Source organism: Rhinopithecus roxellana, chromosome 4 (assembly GCF_007565055.1).
Source record: "Rhinopithecus roxellana isolate Shanxi Qingling chromosome 4, ASM756505v1, whole genome shotgun sequence".
NCBI classification, from domain to species: Eukaryota; Metazoa; Chordata; class Mammalia; order Primates; family Cercopithecidae; genus Rhinopithecus; species Rhinopithecus roxellana.
In genome coordinates, this window is record NC_044552.1 from 87,400,435 (window position 1) to 87,425,134 (window position 24,700).

Consider the following 24,700-nt stretch of genomic DNA (forward strand, 5'->3'; position numbering starts at 1 on the left):
TCATGTTCACAGTGTTTCCGAAGCAAAGCTCTTGGCTCTGCTTTTTGCTCACAGCGACTTTTCGGGAAAAGGGGAAGGGAGTGCAAAATAAAAAGCAAATAAAGGACTTGGAACAGTCTACAGGACACGAGGACTCCCACTTGTTCTCAGAAATGCCGTTTCTTTATTAGCTGCAGTCCAGCTTCCCCTGCAGGTGCTGTGGCCGCGTTGCGCCTCGGCGGGAGCCTCCTGGAGAGGCTCTCTGGCAGAGCCCCAGGGATGCGGCGACCCGGCCGAGGTCCGTGGTCCGTGGTACGCTCTGGAGAGGGGCTCCCCGGCAACTTGGCCCGCGGGAAAGAAAGTCTCGGGGTCAGCCTCCTGCCAGCTCTCATAAGTAGATCTAATTATGACCGCTTACTTCAAAAAGAGGATTTAACCCAAAGCAGATTTAGCGGAGCCGTTTCCAAAGGGTAGCAGGAATCCCAGGCTTGACCTTTGAAAAATCCCAAAGACTTCGCTGCCCCGGGAACTTGGCAAGCAAGTCACGGTGGACGCCTCAGATCGCAGAGAAATTCAGAGATGCCAACTTAAGTTATCAATCAGGTCCTACTAGGGATGTTTAATTTAGAATAAAGTGTCTGTCAGAGAGTGCCCACGGCATGTGCACTGGTGGTCAGAGTGTTGAGTTAAGATAAAACGTTGACAGAAAAAAAAAAAAGAAAGATTTAAGCACTCAAGTATAACTGATTCCTTGAAAAAGTATTTTAAAACATAAAGTGGTGTGAAAATTAAGTGAGAGTCAAAGGTCTCTTAGTGAATTCTTATCTAAAACGTGAAAGTTTGGTGACATATCCCAGTGGTGTTGATAAAAGTATCAAAAGCATGTCAGGGTAATTTTTTTAAAGTTTTTTTTTTAACTTTTAAAACTTTCTACATAGCACTTTGCTCAGGAGAGGCTGTTGTAATTGTTTTAATAAAATTAAACAACTTCTACAAGAGGGAGGGGATTAAAATTGTTAATTTAGAGTTAACCAACATGAAGGTAGTAAATAAACACATCCTGCGTAGGCTTAGTGGATACTGAATATAAAATTACTCTGTGAACGATCATGCTCTCTATCATGTATTATTTCAATTACTCTCACAGAACACAAAAATTAGGAAAACAAGAAACAAGTACGGTCACTCCATCTACACACTTTTATTAAACCAATGACTCAGTAAGTGACCTTATGCTACCTCAGGCATTTAGCTTAGGTGGGAAGCTGAAGAAAAGACAGATATCTGGTTCTAAATCAAGTAATTTACAAGGTAATGAAAAATAATTCACACAGGTGCTCTTAGAATTATTTGATTTTCAACATTTTAAAAAGTCTATATCAAGTTGCTACTTTTTTATCTGACCACATTCCAACACAGAACACCTAACCAGATGACTGTTGTAGATAGAGACTTGAGCCACATAACAACACTTCTGTCAACAAGGGACTGCATATATGATGGTGGTGTGCCTGAGGCAGCACAAGAGAGCATGACAGTTCACAGAGACTGTTTTTTTTGGGGGGGGGGGGGGACAGAGTTTCGCTCTTGTTGCCCAGGCTGGAGTGCAATGACACGATCTCGGCTCACTGCAACCTCTGCCTCCCGGGTTCAAGCAATTCTCCTGCGTCAGGCTGAGTAGCTGGGATTACAGGTGTGCACCACCACATCCAGCTAATTTTTGTATTTTTAGTAGAGGCAGGTTTCACCATGTTGGCCAGGCTGCTCTCGAACTCCTGACCCCAGGTGATCTGTCCGCCTCGGCCTCCCAAAGTGCTGGGATTACAGGTGCAAACCACCACGTGCAGCCACCACAGAGTACTTTTATATTCATTACCATTAATATTAATTATACACTTAATATTTTATTTCAATTGCATAGGACTCTAAATAATTTGTTGACATGGGTCTAGTGACTTACTACCTTAAAGGGAGAACAGTGCGTCTGGTATTCACGGCCATTTCCCCCATTGTATCCCATAAGATTATAATACCATATTTTTACCTTACCTTTGATATGTTTAGATACACAAATACTTACGATTGTGTTATAGTTGTCTGCAGAATGCAGTAGAGTAACATGCTGTACAGGTTTGTAGCCTAAGAGTAACAGGCTGTGCCATATAGCCTAGATGTGCAGTTGGCTATACATCTAAGTTTGTGTAAGCGTACTCTATGATGTTCACACAATGATGAAATCACCTAATGATGGATTTCTCAGAATGCATCCCCTTCATTAACACATGACTATATATGTAATTTATACTCTCCTTAGAACCATGTTTGCAATATCTATAACTTGAGGTTGGAAAGTTCTCAGAGATTGAGGAGGTGGGATTTATTTTCACTGGTTACTCCAAGATGTCAAATCAGTTAGTCTATGTGTTCAAACATGAAGCTAGTTAACCTGAGCTTAACAGGAACTTAAGACAAACATAAGTCTGGGATACAGTACACAACAATTTGGCCATTGTTCACTTTTCCATTTCTCCTTCTGCAAGGGATGTACCAAATCCAATAATAAATAAACATTACCAATAATTTAAAAAAAATGTTTAACCCAAACCTGTTCTATTTTATGCTTTTATTTACTGTCTAATTGTGATAGCTTCTTCTCATATATACACTAATCTGGGAAAACTAGGTCTCTTTTTTGTAACTAAATAGATAATAAAGTTGGGCTAGGTAAAGCTGTTCCCTAGTGGTTCTCAATTTGCAAGCTCTAAACACAAAAGCAGACATGCTTGGTAACTCAAAGCATGAGGATTCAATATCATTGGTTTCAAAGTCTGTGGAATTCAAAGACACAAGCATTCAGCCTAGGGAAGAGAAGGGAGATAATAATTTAAAAGATACTGAGAAAAGAAAACAGATGGTATAGAAGAGTGAATTACAACATTTTAAAATTTGGGGTCTCTGCTTCAATTGTGGCAATCCCTGGTCTTAGAAGACTAAATAAATACCTACAAGAATAAACATCAAGGCTAAATGTGTCCGTTTTTAGTTGGTTTGGTTTCTTTTTTTACCCCAAGTTTTAAAATTTATGCAGTCCTTAGAAAGTTCAGCAGGTAGTTCTAGTCATTAAGTGATTTATACACAGCCAAATAGTAACATTTTCTACACTGGTATTAAAAATGAATAGGATTCATTTATAATTGTTAAGTATAATAATTTGCCTTTCTGAAAAGCTGATTCCCACCCCAAAGAGAAAAACTAGATTAGTTCAAATAGAAAGCAATTTGTAGAAAGACTTTTCAAATGTAGGTGCTTCATTGATCAAGTTTAAATATAAAGTCCTTGAGTTTCTTTCCAGCTTTACGGTTTCATGGCTTTTAACATCCTTGTGGGAATGTGATGCCCTACCTATATGCAACCCCCAAAACATTCATGTAACAATCTCAGGTAAAATTCAGTATCATTCTCTGTGGTTACCACCCATTCAGAAATTGGCATTCGACGCTGGGCACCTGTCCACAGTACCCCTGGCTGAAAGACTGATCCCTGAAGGGAGGGGCACACATGAAAGGGCTACGGGCATGCAGATGTGACCGGTGGTGTGTGTACGCATTACCTCTCCCGCTCCTGCTCCAGCAGGTTGGTGAAGTCATCGCTCTTGTTCATGTAGTCAGTGTGTTTATGCTTCTCGTTCTCTAACTCGTACACGGTGCGCCTGTGACACTTTTCGGCCAGCAACAGCTGCTCTAGCATGCGCCGGTAGGTTTCTTTCTGTTTTTCCTCAAGTCTGTCCAGCTGAATAAGCAAATATGGGAAAGAGCTTAATATTTTATTGCATTTGCATAGGACTCTAAACAACTTGTTGACATGGGTCTAGTGACTTATTACCTGAAAGCGAGAACAGTGAGTCTGGTATTCACTACTATTTCCCCCATTGTATCAGTTTCTTTATGCCAATTGGCTGTATAAACCAACCATAATAATGTTGCAGTAACTTCTGGCTTTCTGGCTTTTTTGTAAACATATATATGGTTCCTAAACCTTTTTCCTTTTTAAGGGCGGTGGGATATACCACAATTTTATCCATTCTACTGTTGATGACCATTTGGGTAGTTTCCAACTTGGGTCTATTACAAATAATACTGTTCTGAATACTCTAATACATGTCCTTTAGTGAACATATAGCATATGTGTCAGGTGTATACCTATGAGTGAAATATGGGTCATAGGATATGTGTATATGTAGCTTTATTAGATATACCTATGAGTGAAATATAGGTCATAGGATATGACCAAATATAGGTCATAGGATATGCCAAGCAATTTTCCAAAGAAGCTGTACCCATTTACGCTCCTACAACCAGTGTTTAGGAGTTTTGATTGCTCTACATCCTTGTCAACACTTAGTATTTTTTTTTTTTTTTTTTTTTTTTTTTTTTGAGGCGGAGTCTCGCTCTGTCGCCCGGACTGGAGTGCAGTGGCCGGATCTCAGCTCACTGCAAGCTCCACCTCCCGGGTTTGCGCCATTCTCCCGCCTCAGCCTCCCGAGTAGCCGGGACTACAGGCGCCCGCCACCTCGCCCGGCTAGTTTTTTTTGTATTTTTAGTAGAGACGGGGTTTCACTGTGTTAGCCAGGATGGTCTCGATCTCCTGACCTCGTGATCCGCCCGTCTCGGCCTCCCAAAGTGCTGGGATTACAGGCTTGAGCCACCGCGCCCGGCCAACACTTAGTATTTTTAAAACTTTTAGCCAGATGTGGTGGCTCACGCCTGTAATCCCAGCACTCGGGGAGGCCGAGGCAGGCGGATCATGAGGTCAGGAGTTCGAGACCAGCCTGACCAACATGGTGAAACCCCATCTCTACTAAAAATACAAAAATTAGTTTGATGTGGTAGCACGTGCCTGTAATCCCAGCTACTCAGGAGGCTAAGGCAGGAGAATCGCTTGATCCGTAGAGGCAGAAGTTGCAGTGAGCCAAGATCTCACCACTGCACTCCAGCCTGGGCAACAGATGGAGACTCTATCTCAAAAAACAACAACAACAAAAACCTTTTAACCATTTTGGTGGGTGTGTAGTGTTCGTTCATTGTGATTTTAATGCTCACTTACCTGATAAAGTTCAAACACTTTTTCATTTGTTTATTGGTCATTTGGGTTCCTAAACTTGCAGGAGAACAACTCTTTCACGGTTTTATGAGATAGCACAAAGCTCTATACTCAGAAAGAGGATAACACCCTTCCTAATAGAAAAATTAAGATCTCAGCATGTACATGCACCAGGCTTCTCCCCTGGAAAGTGATTTTCATCACAATCTGTTTTTAAAGCTTGCAGCTATCTGCATTTCTAGGAAAAGTATATGTAGGATCCAAAGTCCTCTGTTTTTCAAGAGATGCTAAATATAGGGAGGATTTCAGAACTCATAGACAGTACATATCTCTAAAACAGTTCTTACCAAATATTATTACAGGGGCCAGGCACAGTGGCTCATGCCTGTAATCCCAGCACTTTGGGGGGCTGAGGCGGGTGGATTGCTTGAGGTTAGGAGTTCGAGACCAGCCTGACCAACATGGTGAAACCCTGTCTCTACTAAAAATACAAAAATTAGCCAGATGTGGTGGCAGATGCCTGTAATCCCAGACACTTGGGAGGCTGAGGCAGAAAAATCACTTGAACCCAGGAGGCGGAGGTTGTAATAAGCCAAGATCGCACCACTGCACTCCAGCCTGGGCAACAAAGCAAGACTCCATCTCAAAAACCAAAACCAAAACAAAACAAAACAAAAAAAAGGCGGAAAAAAAAAAACCCATAAATATTATTATTGGGTTTTGGGCCGGGCACGGCAGCTCAGGCCTGTAATCCCAGCACTTTGGGAGGCCAAGGTGGACGGATCACAAGGTCAGGAGATCGAGATCGAGACCATCCTGGCTAACACGGTGAAACCTCATCTCTACTAAAAATACAAAAAATTAGCCAGGCATAGTGGCAGGCACCTGAAGTCCCAGCTACTTGGGAGGCTGAGGCAGGAGAATGGCATGAACCCGGGAGGCGGAGCTTGCAGTGAGCAGAGATCGTGCCACTGCACTCCGGCAGGGGCAACAGAGCAAGACTCCATCTCAAAAAAATAAATACATAAATACAAAATAAAAAAGAATTATTACCGGGTCTTTGTGCCTCTTTCTCTGATCAGGTTATAAGATTTTTTTATTTTTCATTATTTATTTATTTATTTATTTATTTATTTATTTATTTGAGACCAAGTCTTACTCTGTTGCCCAGGCTGGAGTGCCGTGGCATGATCTTGACCTCAGCTCATTGCAACCTCCACCTCCTGGGTTCAAGCGATTTTCCTGCCTCAGCCTCCTGAGTAGCTGGAATTACAGGGCATGTCACCATGCCCAGCTAATTTTTGTATTTTTAGTAGAGATGAGTTTTCATCATGTTGGCCAGGCTGGTCTCTAACTCCTGACCTCAGGTGATCTGTCCACCTTGGCCTCCCAGAGTGCTGGGATTATAGGCACGAGCCACCACATCTGGCCTGGCCAGGTTATATGATTTTAAAGAGATCATGCCTTGACCACCTTTTTAGACTCTGGTGCTGAGTACAGGCCCTGGTACAAAGTTGATGTTCAGTAAGTGTTTGTTAAATTGGACCAAATCTGACAATCTTGATATTTCCCATCCTACTCACTATCCTATTCTTCCCTTTGAATTCTAGTTCAGTGTTCCACAACTTTGGCACTGCTGAGGCCAGATAAATCTTTATTTCAGGGTGCTGTGAGCTGGAGGATGTTTAGCAGCATCCCTGGCCTCTGTCCACTAGATGCCAGTAAGCACCACCTCCTGTGTGACAACCAAACTATCCTGACACTGCACATTCCCTGGAGGGAAAAATCCACCACGACCCCAATTGAGAACCAACTGTTCTAGTTGAAACAGACATATTTAAAATCAGTTCTCAATCTCACAACCAACTTCCGGAAACCCCACGGGGTAACTCCACAGGGTCTCAGCATTAGAGCTATTCCGCTTTAGTTTTCTGTTTGCCCTTCAGTTATAAGGAGGATTAAGTTCTCTCTATAATTGCATGATATGTTCATTATGAGTGAGTCATTTCTGGGGCCCAAAATAAAAGAGAGACTCCTTGCATTATCTTTTTCCCAGATCTCCACTTCCCTTGTTTAGGAGTCGGTGACCAGATAGAGACTGGTGGAGAAGCCCATGTTAATGGGTGGCTGATATTATCTGAGATCATCAGGAATTGCTAATTGTATTTTTATATCTTCCAATAATTTTTTGTAGTCTTTTTTTTCTTTTTTTTTGAGATGAAGTTTCGCTCTTGTTGCACAGGCTGGAGTACGGTGGTGCAATCTTGGCTCTCTGCAACCTCTGCCTCCTGGGTTTAAGCAATTCTCCTGCCTCAGCCTTCTGAGTAGCTGGAATTACAGGTGCCCGCCACCACACCCAGCTAGTTTTTGTGTTTTTAGTAGAGACAGGGTTTCACTATGTTGGCCAGGCTGGTCTTGAACTCCTGACCTCAGGTGATCCACCCACCTCTGCCTCCCAAAGTACTGGAATTACAGGCGTGAGCCACCGCACCCAGTCAATTTTTGTAGTCTTAAAGAAACAGTCTATACGTGAGGTTTTCCCATTACAATAGCTCCATTCCCTATTACAAAATCTTCTCCCCAAGAACTTTCCAAATTTCTACAAATGTGATTTTCAACATATTTTAGAGAACGTGTCAAGCATTGCTGAAACATCATCATCATCAGAAATGTAGAAAAGGCAACTTTCCCCCCTTTTTGAGCCTTGCTGCTTTATCATAAAATAGGACTCCCCATCCTTTGGAAAGTATTTGAAGATCAGTATTTTCCCTCTTTCTTCAGGCCCTACCCAACTCCTCCCAAAGGAAGGAGGGGTGACTTACTTGAAAGTTGTATTTGGAATAGGCAACTGGATATGTGCAGCCAAGCCCTTTTGTTTCTTAGTTTTTACTCTGCCTGTCATACAATGATACACTGTGATCTGAAGGGTCAAACTCTTCTGCAGGATCTCTCAATCCATGTAAGTAATTCTGGAGAGGAAGGTGGGAGCATTACTAATCGGAAGTTTGACTGGGAAATGTAAAGAGATAGTCATTACATGGACATCTGGAGAAAAAAACAGCACATGGAAATATCAAGTGTTCTGGGGCCCCCTAGGCAGAGGGTAGACCTTAGCCTTTTTACATCTATCCTTGTAGGCTTTTGAGACTGGTTGTTTGCGATAGCTACAGTTCTGGACTAAGCCACTGGAGTAGGTGGCTGAAGTCTTTGTGGGTAATGTTCACTTCACCAAACACTAGCACAGCTTGACCACAACAGTAATTACATTATCAGGAAAGCAGTCTTTTCATCTCTTAATGCATAAGTTACTGAGGTATTGGTGTATGTAGTGTATTTTTTAGGCAGAGCTGCAGATCCAGACTTTAGAATGTAGAGGCTATAAATTCTTCTGCTATGAAGCATTAGTATGTGAGGTTTTAGGTGTCAATTTTAAGTTTTGGATGTAAGAATAACATAGGTAGCAAAAGATCAGCTGTACCAGATGCTGTTTCTTGTTATTTTGTTTGGAACTACATCAATCTCCTAAGAGAGAACAGAGGTAGTCTATTTTCTTGGCTCTATGTGGCTTGTCCAGAGACTCTGAAGATTCTGTAGATTCATTAATCATAGATACTATATGTACATGGCTTTTGGTTTTCAGGATCCAAGCTGTGGTTCAGTATACAGGAATGGGTTTTATTAAATGACTAGTGAAAGTAGAATGGGCACCTATTACTTTGGAAATGTAGATTCTACTTGGACGAGGTGGAAGGAAAATTGAATGAGATAATCACAACACCAAATGCCAAAAATTTACTAAGGAAAGAGTGTACCTGGAAGTCTTATTCTAATGAATAAATTTAGTGGAGAAGTACAATAACTTGAGGAGAAATTTCAGTATGTTTTAGATAAAAAGGCATGATTCAGGAAGTGTTTTTAGCTCTGTTACCTGCAAAGGGCTAACTGGAGAAGTATTAAGGAATTGAGGAAAAGAGAAATCTACTTAAAAGAAAATATGAGGTCTTAAAGACCAAACTAGATTTACACAAAGGGGAAATGGATCTAAGTGCTTCTAAAAATAAGGATATTAAAATGAAAGGTATTTCAGCCATTGTTGAATCAGAATGCATGCCCAGAGAAGATAGAGACAGGAGAGCCCAGAGGACAGAGCAGTGTGACTTTCCTCACAAAGAAGGCACTAGGATCCAGGAAGGGATTGAGGAGAACACTGTGAATGGACTGATAGTCTTTTGTGAGCTCAACTGGGGGCCCTTCCCTTAAAGACTGCAACATCTATTCAAAGTGGTTATATAAAATACGAACAGATTTAAGAATCGAAAACTGGGAAGATCAGGGTAAGATATCTGAAGCATTATTTGGTGAGTTTCAGTGTCTCAGCTGTTGTAGATGGAATTGCCAATGTTTATTTATTTATTTAGTAACTTTTATTTTTTTTGAGAAAGAGTCTCGCTCTGTCACCCAGGCTGGAGTGCAGTGGCGCAATCTCGGCTCACTGCAACCACCAAGGCCTCCCAGGTTCAAGCGATTCTTGTTCTCAGCCTCCCGAGTACCTGGGATTACAGGTACCTGCCACCACGCCCGGCTAAGTTTTGTATTTTTAGTAGAGATGGGGTTTCATTGTGTTGGTCAGGCTGGTCTCGAACTCCTGACCTCAAATGATCTGTCCGCCTCAGCCTCCCAAAGTGCTGGGATTACAGGCATGAGGCACCACGCCCACTGGAATCGCCAATATTACTGTGGCCCTGAGTGAACATACTCAAGAAATGTTGGCATGTGGTGTTTGAAGGAAAGATGAGACAAAGAAAAGGGAATTTAGACAGGACAACATCAGATAAGTCTAAATGTGGGTGTGGTGTAATGGAAAAAGGCCCTTTAATGAAGATTATCCAAATTAAGAACATGAAAATAGATAAGATTTAGGTTTAACAAAGAATACTCTTGGCAGACTCAGAATTCTTTGATTTCAGATCTCTCATTGAGGGAGCCCACATAATGTAGAATATGGAAGGCAGTATTAGAAAAACAAATATCTGGGAGCATTTGAAGAAAAAGACTAAAATGCTGAAGCAGCAACTCAGCTGAGCCTTCCTACACAGAAAAGTTGTGGCAGAAGAAATATTTTTGTTGCCTTGAGTCAGACAAGTTACTCAAGGATTGAAAGTTCAAACATGAGGGGAGGCTAAGTTCTGAGGAAGAGTAAGGTCTGATCCCTTCTGGGCCTCAAATTACACAGGCTTCAGAAGGGTAACCCTCTAAAGCGATGGGCTTCCTAGGCTTGGCAACAGGGCCCGAAAAAAGAAAAAGACCAAAGAAGTCTTAAATACTCAGATGGGAAAATTGAGTACCTAAAATGAGACCTAGGCACTGAAGAGGTCACCACTGCAAATCCCTAGACTTTACAAAAAGACAGGAATGTTTTGAATGCCACTCACTGAGGCAAAGACAATACCTGCAGACAGGCTCCACCCAACCTCGAGCTTGCCATTTCCCATAATTATTAAGCTGCTGATGACAATAGGCTCTGGTAAGAGCAGACTTACCAGAACCCTGCTATGGCTGAAGATTTTCTCTATCTACCTTCCTTTCCTCAGACATGCCCTAAATCTCTGCTTTAGTCTCTGGTAGGAGTAACATGGACCTTCTTTATACTGAGTCCTAGGGTCAAGGAATATCATTTTGCTTGAGAAAAATGTATCTTAGTGCTAGAGACTCTCTTGTATTTTTTAAATTTATGAGTGTGAAGTTGTACTCTGATAATTGCATGTGTCCTAATAATTCTTTAGATTCTTCAGAAAAAAGTAGACTCTAGGGACTTCAGGATATATTAATACAACTTTGAAAATGCCGGTGAGTCCAGGTTTTTGTTCACTAAAGGGGAAAACAAAAACAAACTCTACCCAGACAATCAATTGAGATCCCATTGGCTAAAGCTAAGCAGAATACAAAATTAGGAAGGAAAGAAATGAAAACGTTTTTCGAATTTTGCTTAAGAATTATGAACTCTGATATCCCAGACTTTAATTTACAAAGAAGGGCAGAGAGATTTAATATTTGCTGTTTAATTTTTCCCCAGATATTTGGCAAGGGAAAAAGGTCCACTGTATTGGGTTCATTGCTTAACTTCTCGTGAGTTCTACTGGATACCCCTGCTGGGCCTAATACGGTATGGAAATAAGAAAGAGCAGTGATTTTTGGCTTAAGATATAATATGGCTTCTAGGAAACAAGAGCTAGAGACTACATGCTCATGATCCCAGGAGGCTAATGGAACAGTGACATATCACAGTTCCTGCCTCGTGAATTAGGAAGCAGGATTCTGCTCCTAGGTAACAATAACTTGACTGTTAATTTCAAAGGGTTAACAGCCCCAAAATTTGTAAGTGGTGGAAGGAAATCTTTTCTCCTTCTATCATTTTATTTCTCTCACAAAATGGACTTCATTTTGGCAGTATTAGGAAAAGTATTTTCTGCCCTTTCTCTCTGCCTTCTCACTCACTTCTCCCCAAAGGGGAAACGACACTTTAGACTGTTAAGAGGAGAAAGGAACCATGAAATATGCCCAGCTTAGCCAGTTCCAGAGGGACAAGTCACAGGGTGAATGTTTTCTGTTCTGATCCTCTGTCCCTGAGTTAGGAATATTTAGGTCAGGCCTACTTTCTAAAGGTAGGTCGGAAACTCCTCTCTCTGTGTTCAGCCCGTAGAACTCAGTGGATTGGAGGCAGTAATCCTGGGTAAGTGTGTATTCTCTGCAGACCCACCTCTCCCTTGGTGGTGAGGGTGGGGAATGTCATCCCAAGCTCTAGCCTTGGAAGAAAAGAACTCAGAAGCCCAAATGAGACCATTTATCCAAGCTGAGTTCTCTAATCCAAGTTGTTGTTATTATTATTATTATTATTATTATTATCATATTAAATACATGTTTTTGACCTCTGTGTCTTTTACTCCTCAAATCTCCCCAAGTTTCAAACCAGTTAAGGGTATGAGCAGTTATTCTTGAATCATAGCAAATACTAATGACTAATACTTGTTGAGTACCTAGAATATGCCAGCGACTATGTTAAGAGTTTTATAGGCGGCCGGACGCGGTGGCTCAAGCCTGTAATCCCAGGACTTTGGGAGGCCGAGACGGGCGGATCACGAGGTCAGAAGATCAAGACCATCCTGGCCAATACGGTGAAACCCCGTCTCTACTAAAAAATACAAAAAACTAGCCGGGTGAGGTGGCGGGCGCCTGTAGTCCCAGCTACTTGGGAGGCTGAGCCAGGAGAATGGCGTAAACCCGGGGGGCGGAGCTTGCAGTGAGCTGAGGTCGGGCCACTGCACTCCAGCCTGGGCGACAGAGCGAGACTCCGTCTCAAAAAAAAAAAAAAAAAAAAAAAAAGAGTTTTATAGGCATTGCTTTATTAAATTCTCACAGCAGTTCTGTGAGGCGGACACTGTGGTTCCTCACACCCCATAGTTGAGGAAACTGAGGCTTAAAGAGCTTACATAATCTGCCTATAGCCATACACATCTAGCAGTGGTAGGTCTCAGACATGAAAGTAGATCCAGCCTATTGACTGCATCCTATCGTATAATCATCTCTTAACTCTTTAGGAAAAGATGAGAATAGAGCTCCAGTTTATTCTTGCTGCAGAAATTTGAAAATTATGGGACCATCAATCTGTTGTGAATGCTGTCTAAAGCAGATCTTATCTCTGAGAGTTATCAAACTGAGCTGCTCCAAAGGCTTGACATAAATTACATGTTAAACGTATAGTAAGTTGTTTCAGACTTTTAATTTCTGTTCTCTTTTTGGTTCATGACACTAATTTCACATCTGCAATTTTTTTAATATAAAGTCTGAAGGATCAATGTGAAAAACTTGTATCTTAATCTGGCTCGAACTTCTACTACAATGTGAGAGTATTTTTAAAATGTGGTATTATGAATAATCGATAACAATAGTCATAACCCTATTAGAATTCCTTTCATCTTAAAGAATTGCCCTAAGCATTTCATTAGGATTTTGCCTCAATCACTATATTTTGGCCTCTCACATTAGACCATTTTAATTATGAAAGAGTTTATAAAATTCGGAAAAAGTGTCTTTATAACCATATCAGTGATAAGATCAATTTAATTTTAGGTTACCAATTTTGTAAGAATCATGACAGCTCAATGTTAAAACTGGTAAGCACTTCAAATTTTTACACATATCATTTCTTAGAAAAGTAAAATAATAATATACTGCAAGAGCATGTAACTATAAGAACCACATGGAAAAATATATTTCAGGCTTTGGTATGTTTAAAGAAAAGTTTCTACAATTCTTAACATTGAAACTTATCCACTATAACCCTTGACTTATTTAATTACACTTTAATTTTACATTAGTGTATCATCAAAATTTTGCCTTTGAAAGAAAATGTTAAAGCATGTAAATGGAAGAATGTGAAGATATCTCCCTGAGGTTCCCTTCCAGGGGACTTGTTGGTGTCATATTTTTACCTCTGAAATCGGTTTTTCATAGACATCTTCTCCTATGGATTTCTCCTGGGCAAGAATGGCATCTCGGTGCAGGACCCGCAGCACTTTCTCTGGCTCCGCAGACCCGTAATGAGCCTCCAGAACCTCAGGTTTGGTTTTCTCCGTCTTCAGCATGTGGATCACATCTTCTCTGGCCTGTAATAGAAAGTGCAGCAAGATCAGACGATTGACAATGTAAATCACATCCTGGGCTCAAAATATCAACAGAGAGCTTATTGAATACATCCCCATCTTGTCAGGGCTATTGGCAAATTCACTGGGTATTCTGTTCTTTTTTTTTTTCTTTTTTTTAACTAAAAGCAGATTGGCAACCAGATACTCTGCTTCAGGTTGCTAGGAAGCAGGCAAGCAGAAAAAAGGATTTGTGCTAATATTAACTACATAAAAATTGCTTTATCTAAGTAGCAATAATTCGGGATGGGGTAGGGGAGGGAGGCAAGCAGGGCTGGTCCTGGGATACTTAACCTGTTTCAGTGCACGCGAGGTCAACGACAGTCTAAAATCTTCTAGTTTTCTGTTGATGTTCTCAATGTAATATTCAAATCTGGTTTAAAATAAAACCCTGCTGCCTCCATTCTAGTTATAACTTCATGTGTCAATTAACAAACAGCCTTTATTGGTGATTTCCTGTTTCTCATTAGGTGATTCATTTTGCACAGAAACACATGGTTGAGAACTCATATGATGCTTGGATGTCCTTTTCAAATCTAATGTATCTAATGTATTCACAATAAAGGTGAAATTTCACCCCTTTAACATCCAGACTGTCAGTTAGATGAGTCAGCTTGGTAGGTCAGTTTTGTTTGTTTGTTTCTTAGCACAACGTATTACTGAAGCTTTCAAGAAAACCACGATTGTAGGCTTTATGTCATACAGTCTGTGGTTCCCATCACATAATGCAAATACACCTGCTTATGTTTTGCACTGGTTAGTAGGGATGATCTTTCTACTTATGATGGAACTGACATTTGCTGAATGTATTTCCATATAGGGACACACTTGGAACTGTTTTTCCAGTAATGGTGATAGGTAAGAAGTGCCCTGACTTCATTCCAACTTGTACTAAAGAAAAAGCTGGTTGGGAACAAAGTTTCAGCCTATGACAATGGAATAGAGTTTTCTCCTATATTGATGCTAACTGTGGGACTGAAATTATAAACCTGGTTCATTATTATGATATTCTAAAGAAGAGAGCTAACTAGTCAACTATGAGTGTTCACGATACGACCGTTATAAAGTTTGTCTTTCTTGAGGTTTCTCACTTTCGTTGCTTTTTCAGTCTCCAAATTAATCTAATTCCATATGGCTACAGAATAATTCATTACTGAGATGTCAATGAACTGGAATTTGCAGATTTGAAATGTCTCTGCCACATATACACATGTTCACTTCAAGACAAAAATGGAAAATACGAATTTTGAAGAACCTGGTGGTTTAGAATGTTAGTGAATGTTGAAGTCAGGAAATAGTTTAATGGAAAGGCAATATGTCTCCATGCAGGTTGAAAGAAGATAAGCACAGATGCAGGGTCAAGTTAGCCTGTACACTGTGCTCATTAGAAAAAGGTGCCCACTTTATCCAGGAGACACAGCCCTGAGTCAGAGCACAGCTCACCTAGTGAGTGAAGAGCAGGCTGTCTTTTAGCCCTGTTCATCCTCTCTACCAGGCACCACTGTGCAAGGCATAACTCCCAATCTATACTGAAGGAGCCTCAAGTTAATGTAGATTGCGACTGGTCTTCAGGCAGAAAGTGCTCCTGTGTTCATCTGACATAGGTGAATATGTAAAGCATGTTCTAAAGTAATGATTCACAATGCTGACTGTACTGAAGTCATTTGAGGAACTCTTAAAAAATCCCAAGACCCAGGCCGTTCCAGACCAATTACATTCTAATCTTTTGGAGAAGGACCTATATACATCAACACTTTTTAAGGCTCCCAGGTGATTCCAGGGTTGAGAGTACTGTGCCACACTAATAGACTACAAGACATAGCAACTAAATTGAATACAAATCCTTGGCATCATCCAAAGTCACCTTGCTTACTTTGGTGCAAGTGCATTTCCTTTTTCCGATCTTAAAAAGCTGTCATCACCTTTCTCCTTTAAATTATCCTCACACCCTTGGTCAGTTTTTTGCTTTGACCAAATCCGAAAGAGACGAACTCGTCTTTAAAGAAGAAACACCATACTGTGAATTTAGTGACTTATGTAATGACAGGAAAGGAAAATTTAGAATCACATTTAAAGTGAAAAAATGGCGATGATAGAAGGTTGGCAAGCTGGAAGTTCTTGATAACAAACTACTGTCTGTTTCTCATCTTTAAATCGGATGAAGTAAAGGCAATTTTCTAAAGTTCATTTTTCTAACATGTGAAATGTGAAGTCTTATAGAGCAGACATAGAATGTACTGTCCTTTGAAAAAATAAATAAAAAATTTTAATATAAAAAATGAAAAAGAATGTACTGTTGTTTATACTGTAAATTTAGATACTGATTAAAAATTTCTGAAATACTAAAAGAAAAGGGCTTAGAAGGCAGGGTAGTAATATTAAGGGCTGGTTTTTTTGACGTTTATTTTGTTTTTCTGTTTTTTGCTTTTGTTTTTGTTTTTGAGACAGAGTCTCAGTCTGTCACCTAGACTGGAGTGCAGTGCCACGATCTTGGCTCACTGCAACCTCTCTCTCCCAGGTTCAAGTGATTCTCCTGCCTCAGCCTCCCAAGTAGCTGGGACTACAGAACATGCCACCTTACCCGGCTAATTTTTGTATTTTTAGTAGAGAGAGGGTTTCGCCATGTTGGCCAGGCTGGTCTCGAACCCCTGACCTCAAGTGATCTGCCCCCCTCGGCTTCCCAAAGTGCTGGGATTACAGGCATGAGCCACTGCACTTGGCCTAAGGACTGTTTTTAACCTCTTCTTTTTGTTTCTACAGGTATGTATTTTCTAAATTTTCTACTGTAAATATGTAACTAGTTTTACAAAGAGAAACAAAGTAGTGCTTTCATAAAGAAAAAAGAAATACTTCATCATTCCTTATTCCCCATAAATAAAACAAAGGCAAATAATTTCATAGGAAGTTCTTTTTCATGCACCCAATGCTGAGAAAGCCACCTTCATTCTGGCTATAGACAGTCCCATGCACAGTACGTAGGATTTAACCAAAGGAGGACGTAAAACAAAAATTACTCAAGGATTATTCTATGCCCTCTTTTTGGCATTGTCTTGATTTCTTTCAGAATTATTTCAAACACACCAGTAAAGCCAGAGGTAAAACAGCCACTGAGCTGGGTAAGTGTACTGAAGACAGCATAGTATAAGGATTATAGGTTTTCCCACCTAAAATTTATTATGATTTAGTCACATTCTAACTAGACAGGTGAAGGAATCACAGCAGAACTATTTCCATATGGTCTTTCCACAAATGACATTCTGAAAAAGTGTTTGTCCTTAGTTATGGATAAAGGTAATCAGAAAGTGGCTGTATCAAGTAATGTTGAGAGCAACAATGTAAACTGTATCAAGTAATGTTGAGAGCAACAATCTTACTGCTGGTTTGCCCAAGTTTACATGGCTCGAGCATAAAGAAAATTAAATAAATCTTAAAGCTATCAAGCAAGTATGAATTTTAATGAAAATATAGGAATAAAATTTATATCATGATAGAATGAGTCCAGCTTTGAAGAGACTCAGAAATAGTTTCCAATGTCAGCTAAGGTGTGTGATTTGTGCAAGCAGTTAACATTGCTTGGACCTAATTTATCATTTATGAAGTTGGATCATAATTTTCTTATATACTTGTTGTTAGATTAAAATCAGATGTAAATATATAAGATGCCTAATATAAAACTTGGCATACAGTAGGTGCTGAGACAATAGTAATTATATACTATGGTTTCTGTTAGATCTCCACGATTAAATAACTTTTTGCTGCATGAGTAGAAAAGGAATTTTATAAGATACATTTTTCACTAACCAAATATAACATGTAAAACTGGTATTGTTAAAACTGTCTATATATTTCACAATCTACTCTTAGCAATAATTTTTTCAAAAAGGAATTTCAAAATCAGAGCAGTCTCTCCAAAAGTTATTTAATCTCCCTGACTGTTTCCTTGTCTGTAAAGTGGGGACACAACCCCTATACATTATAGGGACTGTGTTAGGCTCTAACAAAATAATGCAAATAAAGTACTTTTAAAACTGTAAGCAGGTAGCTATTTCAGTTTAATCATTTAAGTTATTTAGTTTAAAAATATCCAAATATTATTGGTATTGATCATCTTGACCCCAAACTTCCTAATTCTCTTAGAAGACAGTTTCTTGTGTTCCAACTGATATCAAACACCTATTACTTTCCTTCCCCGAAATACACTTTTGCTTGAACTGTATTAATTGTGATATGCTACATATACTATATATTTCATCTTAGTTTAATTATCCTAGATACTAATTACTGAAGAAAAAGAGGTTATGGTGATATAATACAGTGCATTTATTTACAATCACACTATTCACTATAAATTTACTAAAGCCTCTTTAATTGTATAGTAATAATCATGGAAAGAGGCCAGGTGTGGTGGCTCACGCCTGTAATCCCAGCACTTTGGGAGGCCGAGGCAGGTGGATCACCAGAAGTCAGGAGTTCAAGACCAGCCTGGCCAACATAGTGAAACCCCATCTCTACCAAAAATACAAAAATTAGCCAGGCGTTGTGGTGTGCGCCTGTAGTCCCAGCTACTTGGGAGGCTGAGGCAGGAGAATCGCTTGAACCCGGGAAGCAGAGGTCGCAATGAGCACAGTGAGCCGAGATTGTACAACTGCACTGCAGCCTGGGCGACAGAGGGAGACTGTCTCAAAAGAATAATAGTGATAATAATAAAATAGTAAATCAATAAAATTGTGGTATCTAATCAATGTATTAATGAAGATGACTGTGTGATTACAAATTTATTTTACTATTTGAAACAAATGATTCAATTTATGTTAAAAAAAGATTCTATATTTTGGGGAGAAAACAACTTTACATCTCCATTTCTGAGAAACTTGCTAATTTTTCTATAAAAGAATAAAGTTCAAAATGTAAGAAAGCTTCTGCTCTTGAGCATTAATATTTTCATATAGAAATTTATCTAAAACAATTTGTTAAAATCCTAGCATGTGGGGAAGCTGCAAAATAGACCACTATATTTAAATACATGTAAAATGACCCAGAGAAGAATGCTTTGAAGATGACTCTACGTTCAACTTATTTACTCCTGATGATAGAGAACAAATATGAGATTAGAGTAGAGAAACAGACACAATTGTCACACCATTCTCTTCCATCAGACATAGTTCTTCTTTGTGCCAGTGGAGGTGTAGGGAGGCCAAGAACAAGGATGTTCCATAAATACTCCACAACTGAAACTGCACCAGGTGGAACAAGGGGTTTCTCAGTTGACTGGATAAGAAGCTGATTCAAAACATGTGGGGGCAGCTCTGTGAAGCCTAGGGCCCACAGGTGAGTGTGCAATTCATTGTATAAAGTCAATGGAGTGAGTCTGCGCTTTGCTGGAAAAGCAGGAGCAAATTGGAGGATAGAATAAAACATAGGACAGGTGGAACCCACACAAGTAGCATAGGTTCAAAAGAGGCTGAATCCAATCACTCCTTCAATAAATATTTGCACACATTTACTTTGTGCAATGCATTGTATTCAGTATTGGAGAAATAACTGCATCCTTGGGAATTCAAGTCTGGAGAGACACAAACAATTGAGAGGTGTTTACAATATGACATAGTAAGCCTTCGGTGGAGGAAATAATTGGGGCTAAGGACATCAACTAGAAGAACACTTAACTTGAATCTGAGCTAACAGAAGAGGCTTCCTGGATTAAGGACCTGAAATCTCATAATGAATACTTGAGCTACAGAAAGAAGAGGTAAGGTAAGAGTGCTCTAGGCCCAGGCAAGACTGTATACAAAGGCCAAACAGATTTAAATGCATGGGATTTTGCAATATGAGACTGGAGTAATAAACTCATGAAAAGCTTTGTAAGCCATGCAATGAGTTTGGATTTTGTCACAGAAGAGCAAGAGGCTTTGGAGTTTCTGAGCAGCAGGACAATGATGGTCAGATTTGTGTGCTGGAAACATCATTCATCTGCTATGTTAAAAGCACAGAAATTCTAAGTCAGCCAGTCTGTTGGTGCAGGCCAGGAATTGTGTTTTGAAATATCTCTATAGGTGATTCTAAAGCACAGCTGCACTTGGAAATCACTGCTCTAGGACAGATGATCAATTCAGCATCAAAAATACTTAAAACTTTGGCTGTGTTAGCTCAAGGTTCTTGGCAGGGTTGTCTGATTCCCAGGGACTTGGTTGCCTCAGAGGTTTCTTGCTGTTCTCCCTGTGTTGTTAGTCCCTGATCTTTCTGCACCAAAGAATCATGGCCATTTCCAGCCAGCAGCCTATATGAGGAGGATCCCTGAAAACTGCTGGAAGTGTGTGCCAGTTCTGGGCAAATGAGGGTGACCAAATGTCCCAGTTTGTCTGAGACTAAGGGAAGCTGAGTCCTGTGAAGTCGGACTTCTGCAAACCAGGACAGTCCCAGGCAAGCCGGGACAAGTTGGTCACCCTATGACAAACACCAAGCCAGAAAGAGACTGGATATTCCATAATATTCCTGTGTCTAGCAAGGCAGCCACAAATGGGCATATTATGCTCAGGAACTGAATTTCATTGATCATGTTTCCAAAACTTAGCTTTTTTTTAAACGTACAGCACCATTACTAATTATTATGTCTGATGACAGTTTAACTGTATTTTAAACTTGTGCGGCTTTTCTATCTTTGAATGAAAAAAACATAATGAGTAGGAAAGAATGCTTAGTTCTTATGCTCCTATGACATAGCTTCTTCCACACTTCTAAAATGGGGGTGGTATGCCCACAAGCCTTGGAGCTTGGAGATAAACATGGTGCATCCTCTTTTAGCACTAAGATTACTGAAAGACTTGGGGTGGGTGATAAGTAGCTTAAAACTCAGAATATTCATACAACTTTAATATTCACCTGAGTGTTCAGAACAAAACAAAAGACATAAAAAAGCATTTGCTTCAGCAAGGCAGCTTGGGACAGACTCTTAGACGATGTAACCATCACCCCAACATGATGATCCACTCACTTGGCTGAGAGGAAGCATAGCCAGTGGGAAGTTTAAGAAGCCTGCCCTTACCTAATGACACTGCACACTTTGAACAAGGCATTCCTGCCAAAAGCTGTTGACTTTAAATAATGATGGATCCATTTTGAGGAAAGGACAAATCCATTTCTATGCTTATGGAAGAATGACACAGTTCCCAAGCACTATCACTTCTTGATATTATTTAACTTCCTAAACATGACCCCATTGTTGCAGTGAGTCAAGGAGCCCTAGAAAAGACAGTTCTGGAAGATCAGTAACATATCCTTTCTGTGATTGCTTTCCCATTCTGCTTTCCCATTCAACCACTCTGTATCTACTTACATATGGTAATTTATTAATTTACTTGTCTATTTCCTTCTGAGGCTTTGAGCTGCTGTGAGGACTGTGACTGCTGTGGGAGACTGTGTCTACAGCGTCTAAAAGTAAATATTTGCTGCAATAAAGAAAAGTAAAATTAAGTGATGTGAAAGTCAGTGCTACTGACATTCACAATTAAGTGATGTGAAAGGCATAAACTGGCACTGAAAATCTCAGAACAACCTTAACTACTTAGCTTTGTTCAAAAGATCTAAATAGTTACATTTTGTCAACCTCTTTACTCTTTCAACTGATATATTTGTCTGTACTTTGGGCGTCTTCTCTTCTTCTTTTTTTCTTTTTTTTTTAGACAGAGTTTTGCTCTTGTTGCCCAGGCTGGAATGCAGTGGCATGATCTCAGCTCACTGCACCCCCCACCTCCCGAGTTCAAACAATTCTCCTGTCTCAGCCTCCGAGTAGCTGGGATTACAGGCGCCTGCCATCACACCTGGCTAATTTTTGTATTTTTAGTAGAGACAGGGTTTCACCATATTGGCCAGGCTGGTTTCGAACTCCTGACCTCAAGCAATCCTCCCACCTCAGCGCCCCAAAGTTCTGGGATTACAGGCATGAGCCGCTGTGCCCAGCCCACTTTCTTCTTTTTAAGTTGATTCCAAAAAGAAAATATGTAAACTGAATAAGGAAAAATAGTACATTCCACCAGAATGCTGCAACAGGAAATGGACTATCTTTAAATCTCGTACAAATTGAATTATATTATTTACCTGAGTTAGATAAATTCTAATATTATAAACAGATTGAAAGAAAAAAAGTTATGTAATGTATAATGTTATTAGCTGTTACTATAGAAATTAAACCCATTTTTTCCCTGAATTTTAGAAATCAATGTTAACAAGATTCGTGATACAACTATGTACAAGAAGAACATTCAGACGTGGTTAGGTTAAAGGGCCACTAGGGCTAAAATTGTGACTTTGGTTCTCTTTGGAGAAATTATTCTCCACAACTATACAGTCAATAGTAGCCTAAAAGCCTGTATAGAGCTTGTTCATAAAAGAGTAGCACTTCAGACTGAATATCTACCAAATCTGTTATTAAAATATCAGAAACAGATGCAATTTCTTATGTTAAAACCTGCTTTGCCACCACCATGATAGCTTGAGTTTTTAAATGTAAAATCCTCAAAATCCCAATTATGACTTTGCAGAAATAGAAAAATCCATAAATTCATATGGAATCTCAAGGGACCATGAATAGCTGAAATAAACTTGAAAAATAACAAAGTTGGAGGTCTCACATTTCCTCATTTCAAAGCTTACTACAAATTTACACTAATTAAAACAGTGTGGTACTGTCATAAAGACAGACATATGATCAATGGAATGGAATAGAAAGCCCACAAATAAATTATTGCATATATAGACAAATGATTTTCTACAAGAGTGCAAGATCATTCAATGGGGAAAGGAGAGTCTTTTCAACAAATGTTGGGAAAACTGGATATCCACATGCAGAAGAATTAAGTTGGAACCTTTCCTTGTAGCATATACAAAAAGTAACTCAAAATTGATAAAAATGTAAGAGCTAAAACTATAAAACTCTTAGAAATAGCACAGGAGAAAAGTTCCATGATATTGGATATAGCACTTATTTCTTGGATATGATACCAAAGCACAGGCAACAAAAGAAAAACATATAAATTGGACTATGTTAAATCTAAAAACTTCCTTGTGTCAGAGAACACAATCAACAGTATGGAAAGCAACCTATAAAATGGGAGAAAATATCTGCATATTGTATGTGCAATAAGAATTAATATCCAGAGACCGAGCGCGGCGGCTCATGCCTGTAATCCCAGCACTTGGGGAGGCCAAGGTGGGTGGATCACCTGAGGTGAGGTCGGGAGTTCGAGACCAGCCTGATCAACATGGAGAAACCCCGTCTCTACTAAAAATACAAAATTAACTGGGCCTGATGGCGCATGCCTGTTATCCCAACTATTTGGGAGGCTGAAGCAGGAGAATTGCTTGAACTTGGAAGGTGGAGCTCATCAACTGAGATCGTGCCATTGCACTCCAGCCTGGGTAACAAAAGCAAAACTCTGTCTCCAAAAAAAAAAAAAAAAAAAAAAAAAAAGAATTAATATCCATATCTAGAATATTAAAGAACTCCTATGGAAAAAAAATTTTAATGGGCAAAGGACTCAAATAGACATTTCTCCAAAGAAGATATACAAGTGGCCAAAAGGCACATGAAAAGATACTCAATATCACAAACACAAGTCAAAATTAACAATGAGATACTACTTTACACCCAATAGGATGGCTATCAAGAAAAGAAAGAGAGAGAGAGAGAGAGAAAGAAAGGAAGAAAGAAAGAAAGAAAGAAAGGAAGAAGAAAGAAAGAAAGAAAGAAAGAAAGAAAGAAAGAAAGAAAGAAAGAAAGAAGAAAGAAAGAAAGAAGGAAGGAAGGAAGGAAGGAAGGAAGGAAGGAAGGAAGGAAGGAAGGAAGGAAGGAAGGAAGGAAGGAAGGAAGGAAGGAAGGAAGGAAGGAAGGAAGGAAGAAAGAAAGAAAGAAAGAAAGAAAGAAAGAAAGAAAGAAAGAAAGAAAGAAAGAAAGAAAGAAAGAAAGAAAGAAAGAAAGAAGAAAGAGTTGGTGAGGGTACAGAAAAATTGAAACCCTGGTGCACTCACTAGTGGTAGAAAAGTAAAATGGTGCAGCTACTATGGAAAATAGTATGTCAGTTCCTCAAAACTTAAAAATAGATTACCACATGATCCCAAAAGAAATGAAAGCAGGGATTCAAACAATATTTGAACACTTGTGTTCATAGTAATATTATTCAAAATAGTCAAAAATAAGAAGAACCCAAGTGTCCATTGACTGATAAATGGACAAACTAAATATGGTACATACATACAATGGACTATCATTCAGCCTTAAAAAGGAAGGAAATTTTGACATGTGCCATAAGATTGGTGAACCTCGAAGATGTTATGCTAAGTATAACAAGTCAGTTACAAAAGGACAAATGCTGTGTGATTCCACTTACAGGTACTTAGAGTAGTCAAATTATAGAGAAAGAAAGTAGAATAGTGGGTGGTTGCCAGGGCAGAGAGCAGGGGGAAACGGATGCTATTTTTTTAATGAGTAGTTTCTAGTTTAGAAGATGAAAATAATTCTGGAGATGGATGGTGGTGATAATTGCACAACACGGTGAATATACTTAATGCCACTGAACTGTACACTTGAAGATGGTTAAAATGGTCAATTTTATATTGCATACATTTTACCACAATTATTTATTTATTTATTTGAGATGGAGACTTGCTATGTTGTCCAGCCTGGTCTTGAGCTCCTGGCCTCATGCAGTCTTCCCATCTCAGCCTCCCAAAGTGCTAGGGTTACAGACAGGAGCCACGACGCCTGGCCAACAATTTAAAAAAAATTAAGTATACATTCACCTGCCTAAAAAAAATCAACTAAGAAAAGAAAATTAAAATCTTTCCCAATTTTCTATCTAGAGATTATGTTTTTGGAAAAAACTAAAATTTCAAGCTGGGCGCAGTGGCTCAGGCCTATAATCCCAGCA

General features: G+C 39.5%; 1 protein-coding gene across 3 annotated transcripts in view; it reads right to left on the minus strand.

The window, feature by feature from the left end:
• Positions 1–24,700, minus strand: part of FILIP1 (filamin A interacting protein 1) — a 198,118-nt gene that overhangs the window by 61,047 nt on the left and 112,371 nt on the right. For all 3 annotated transcript variants that reach the window (XM_010372232.2, XM_010372231.2, XM_010372230.2), the window contains exons 3-4: positions 13,569–13,742; positions 3,590–3,768 (exon numbers count right to left, since the gene is read on the minus strand). In XM_010372232.2, the coding sequence (XP_010370534.1) occupies positions 3,590–3,768; positions 13,569–13,742 (353 nt within the window). The remainder of the gene's footprint in view (positions 1–3,589; positions 3,769–13,568; positions 13,743–24,700) is intronic.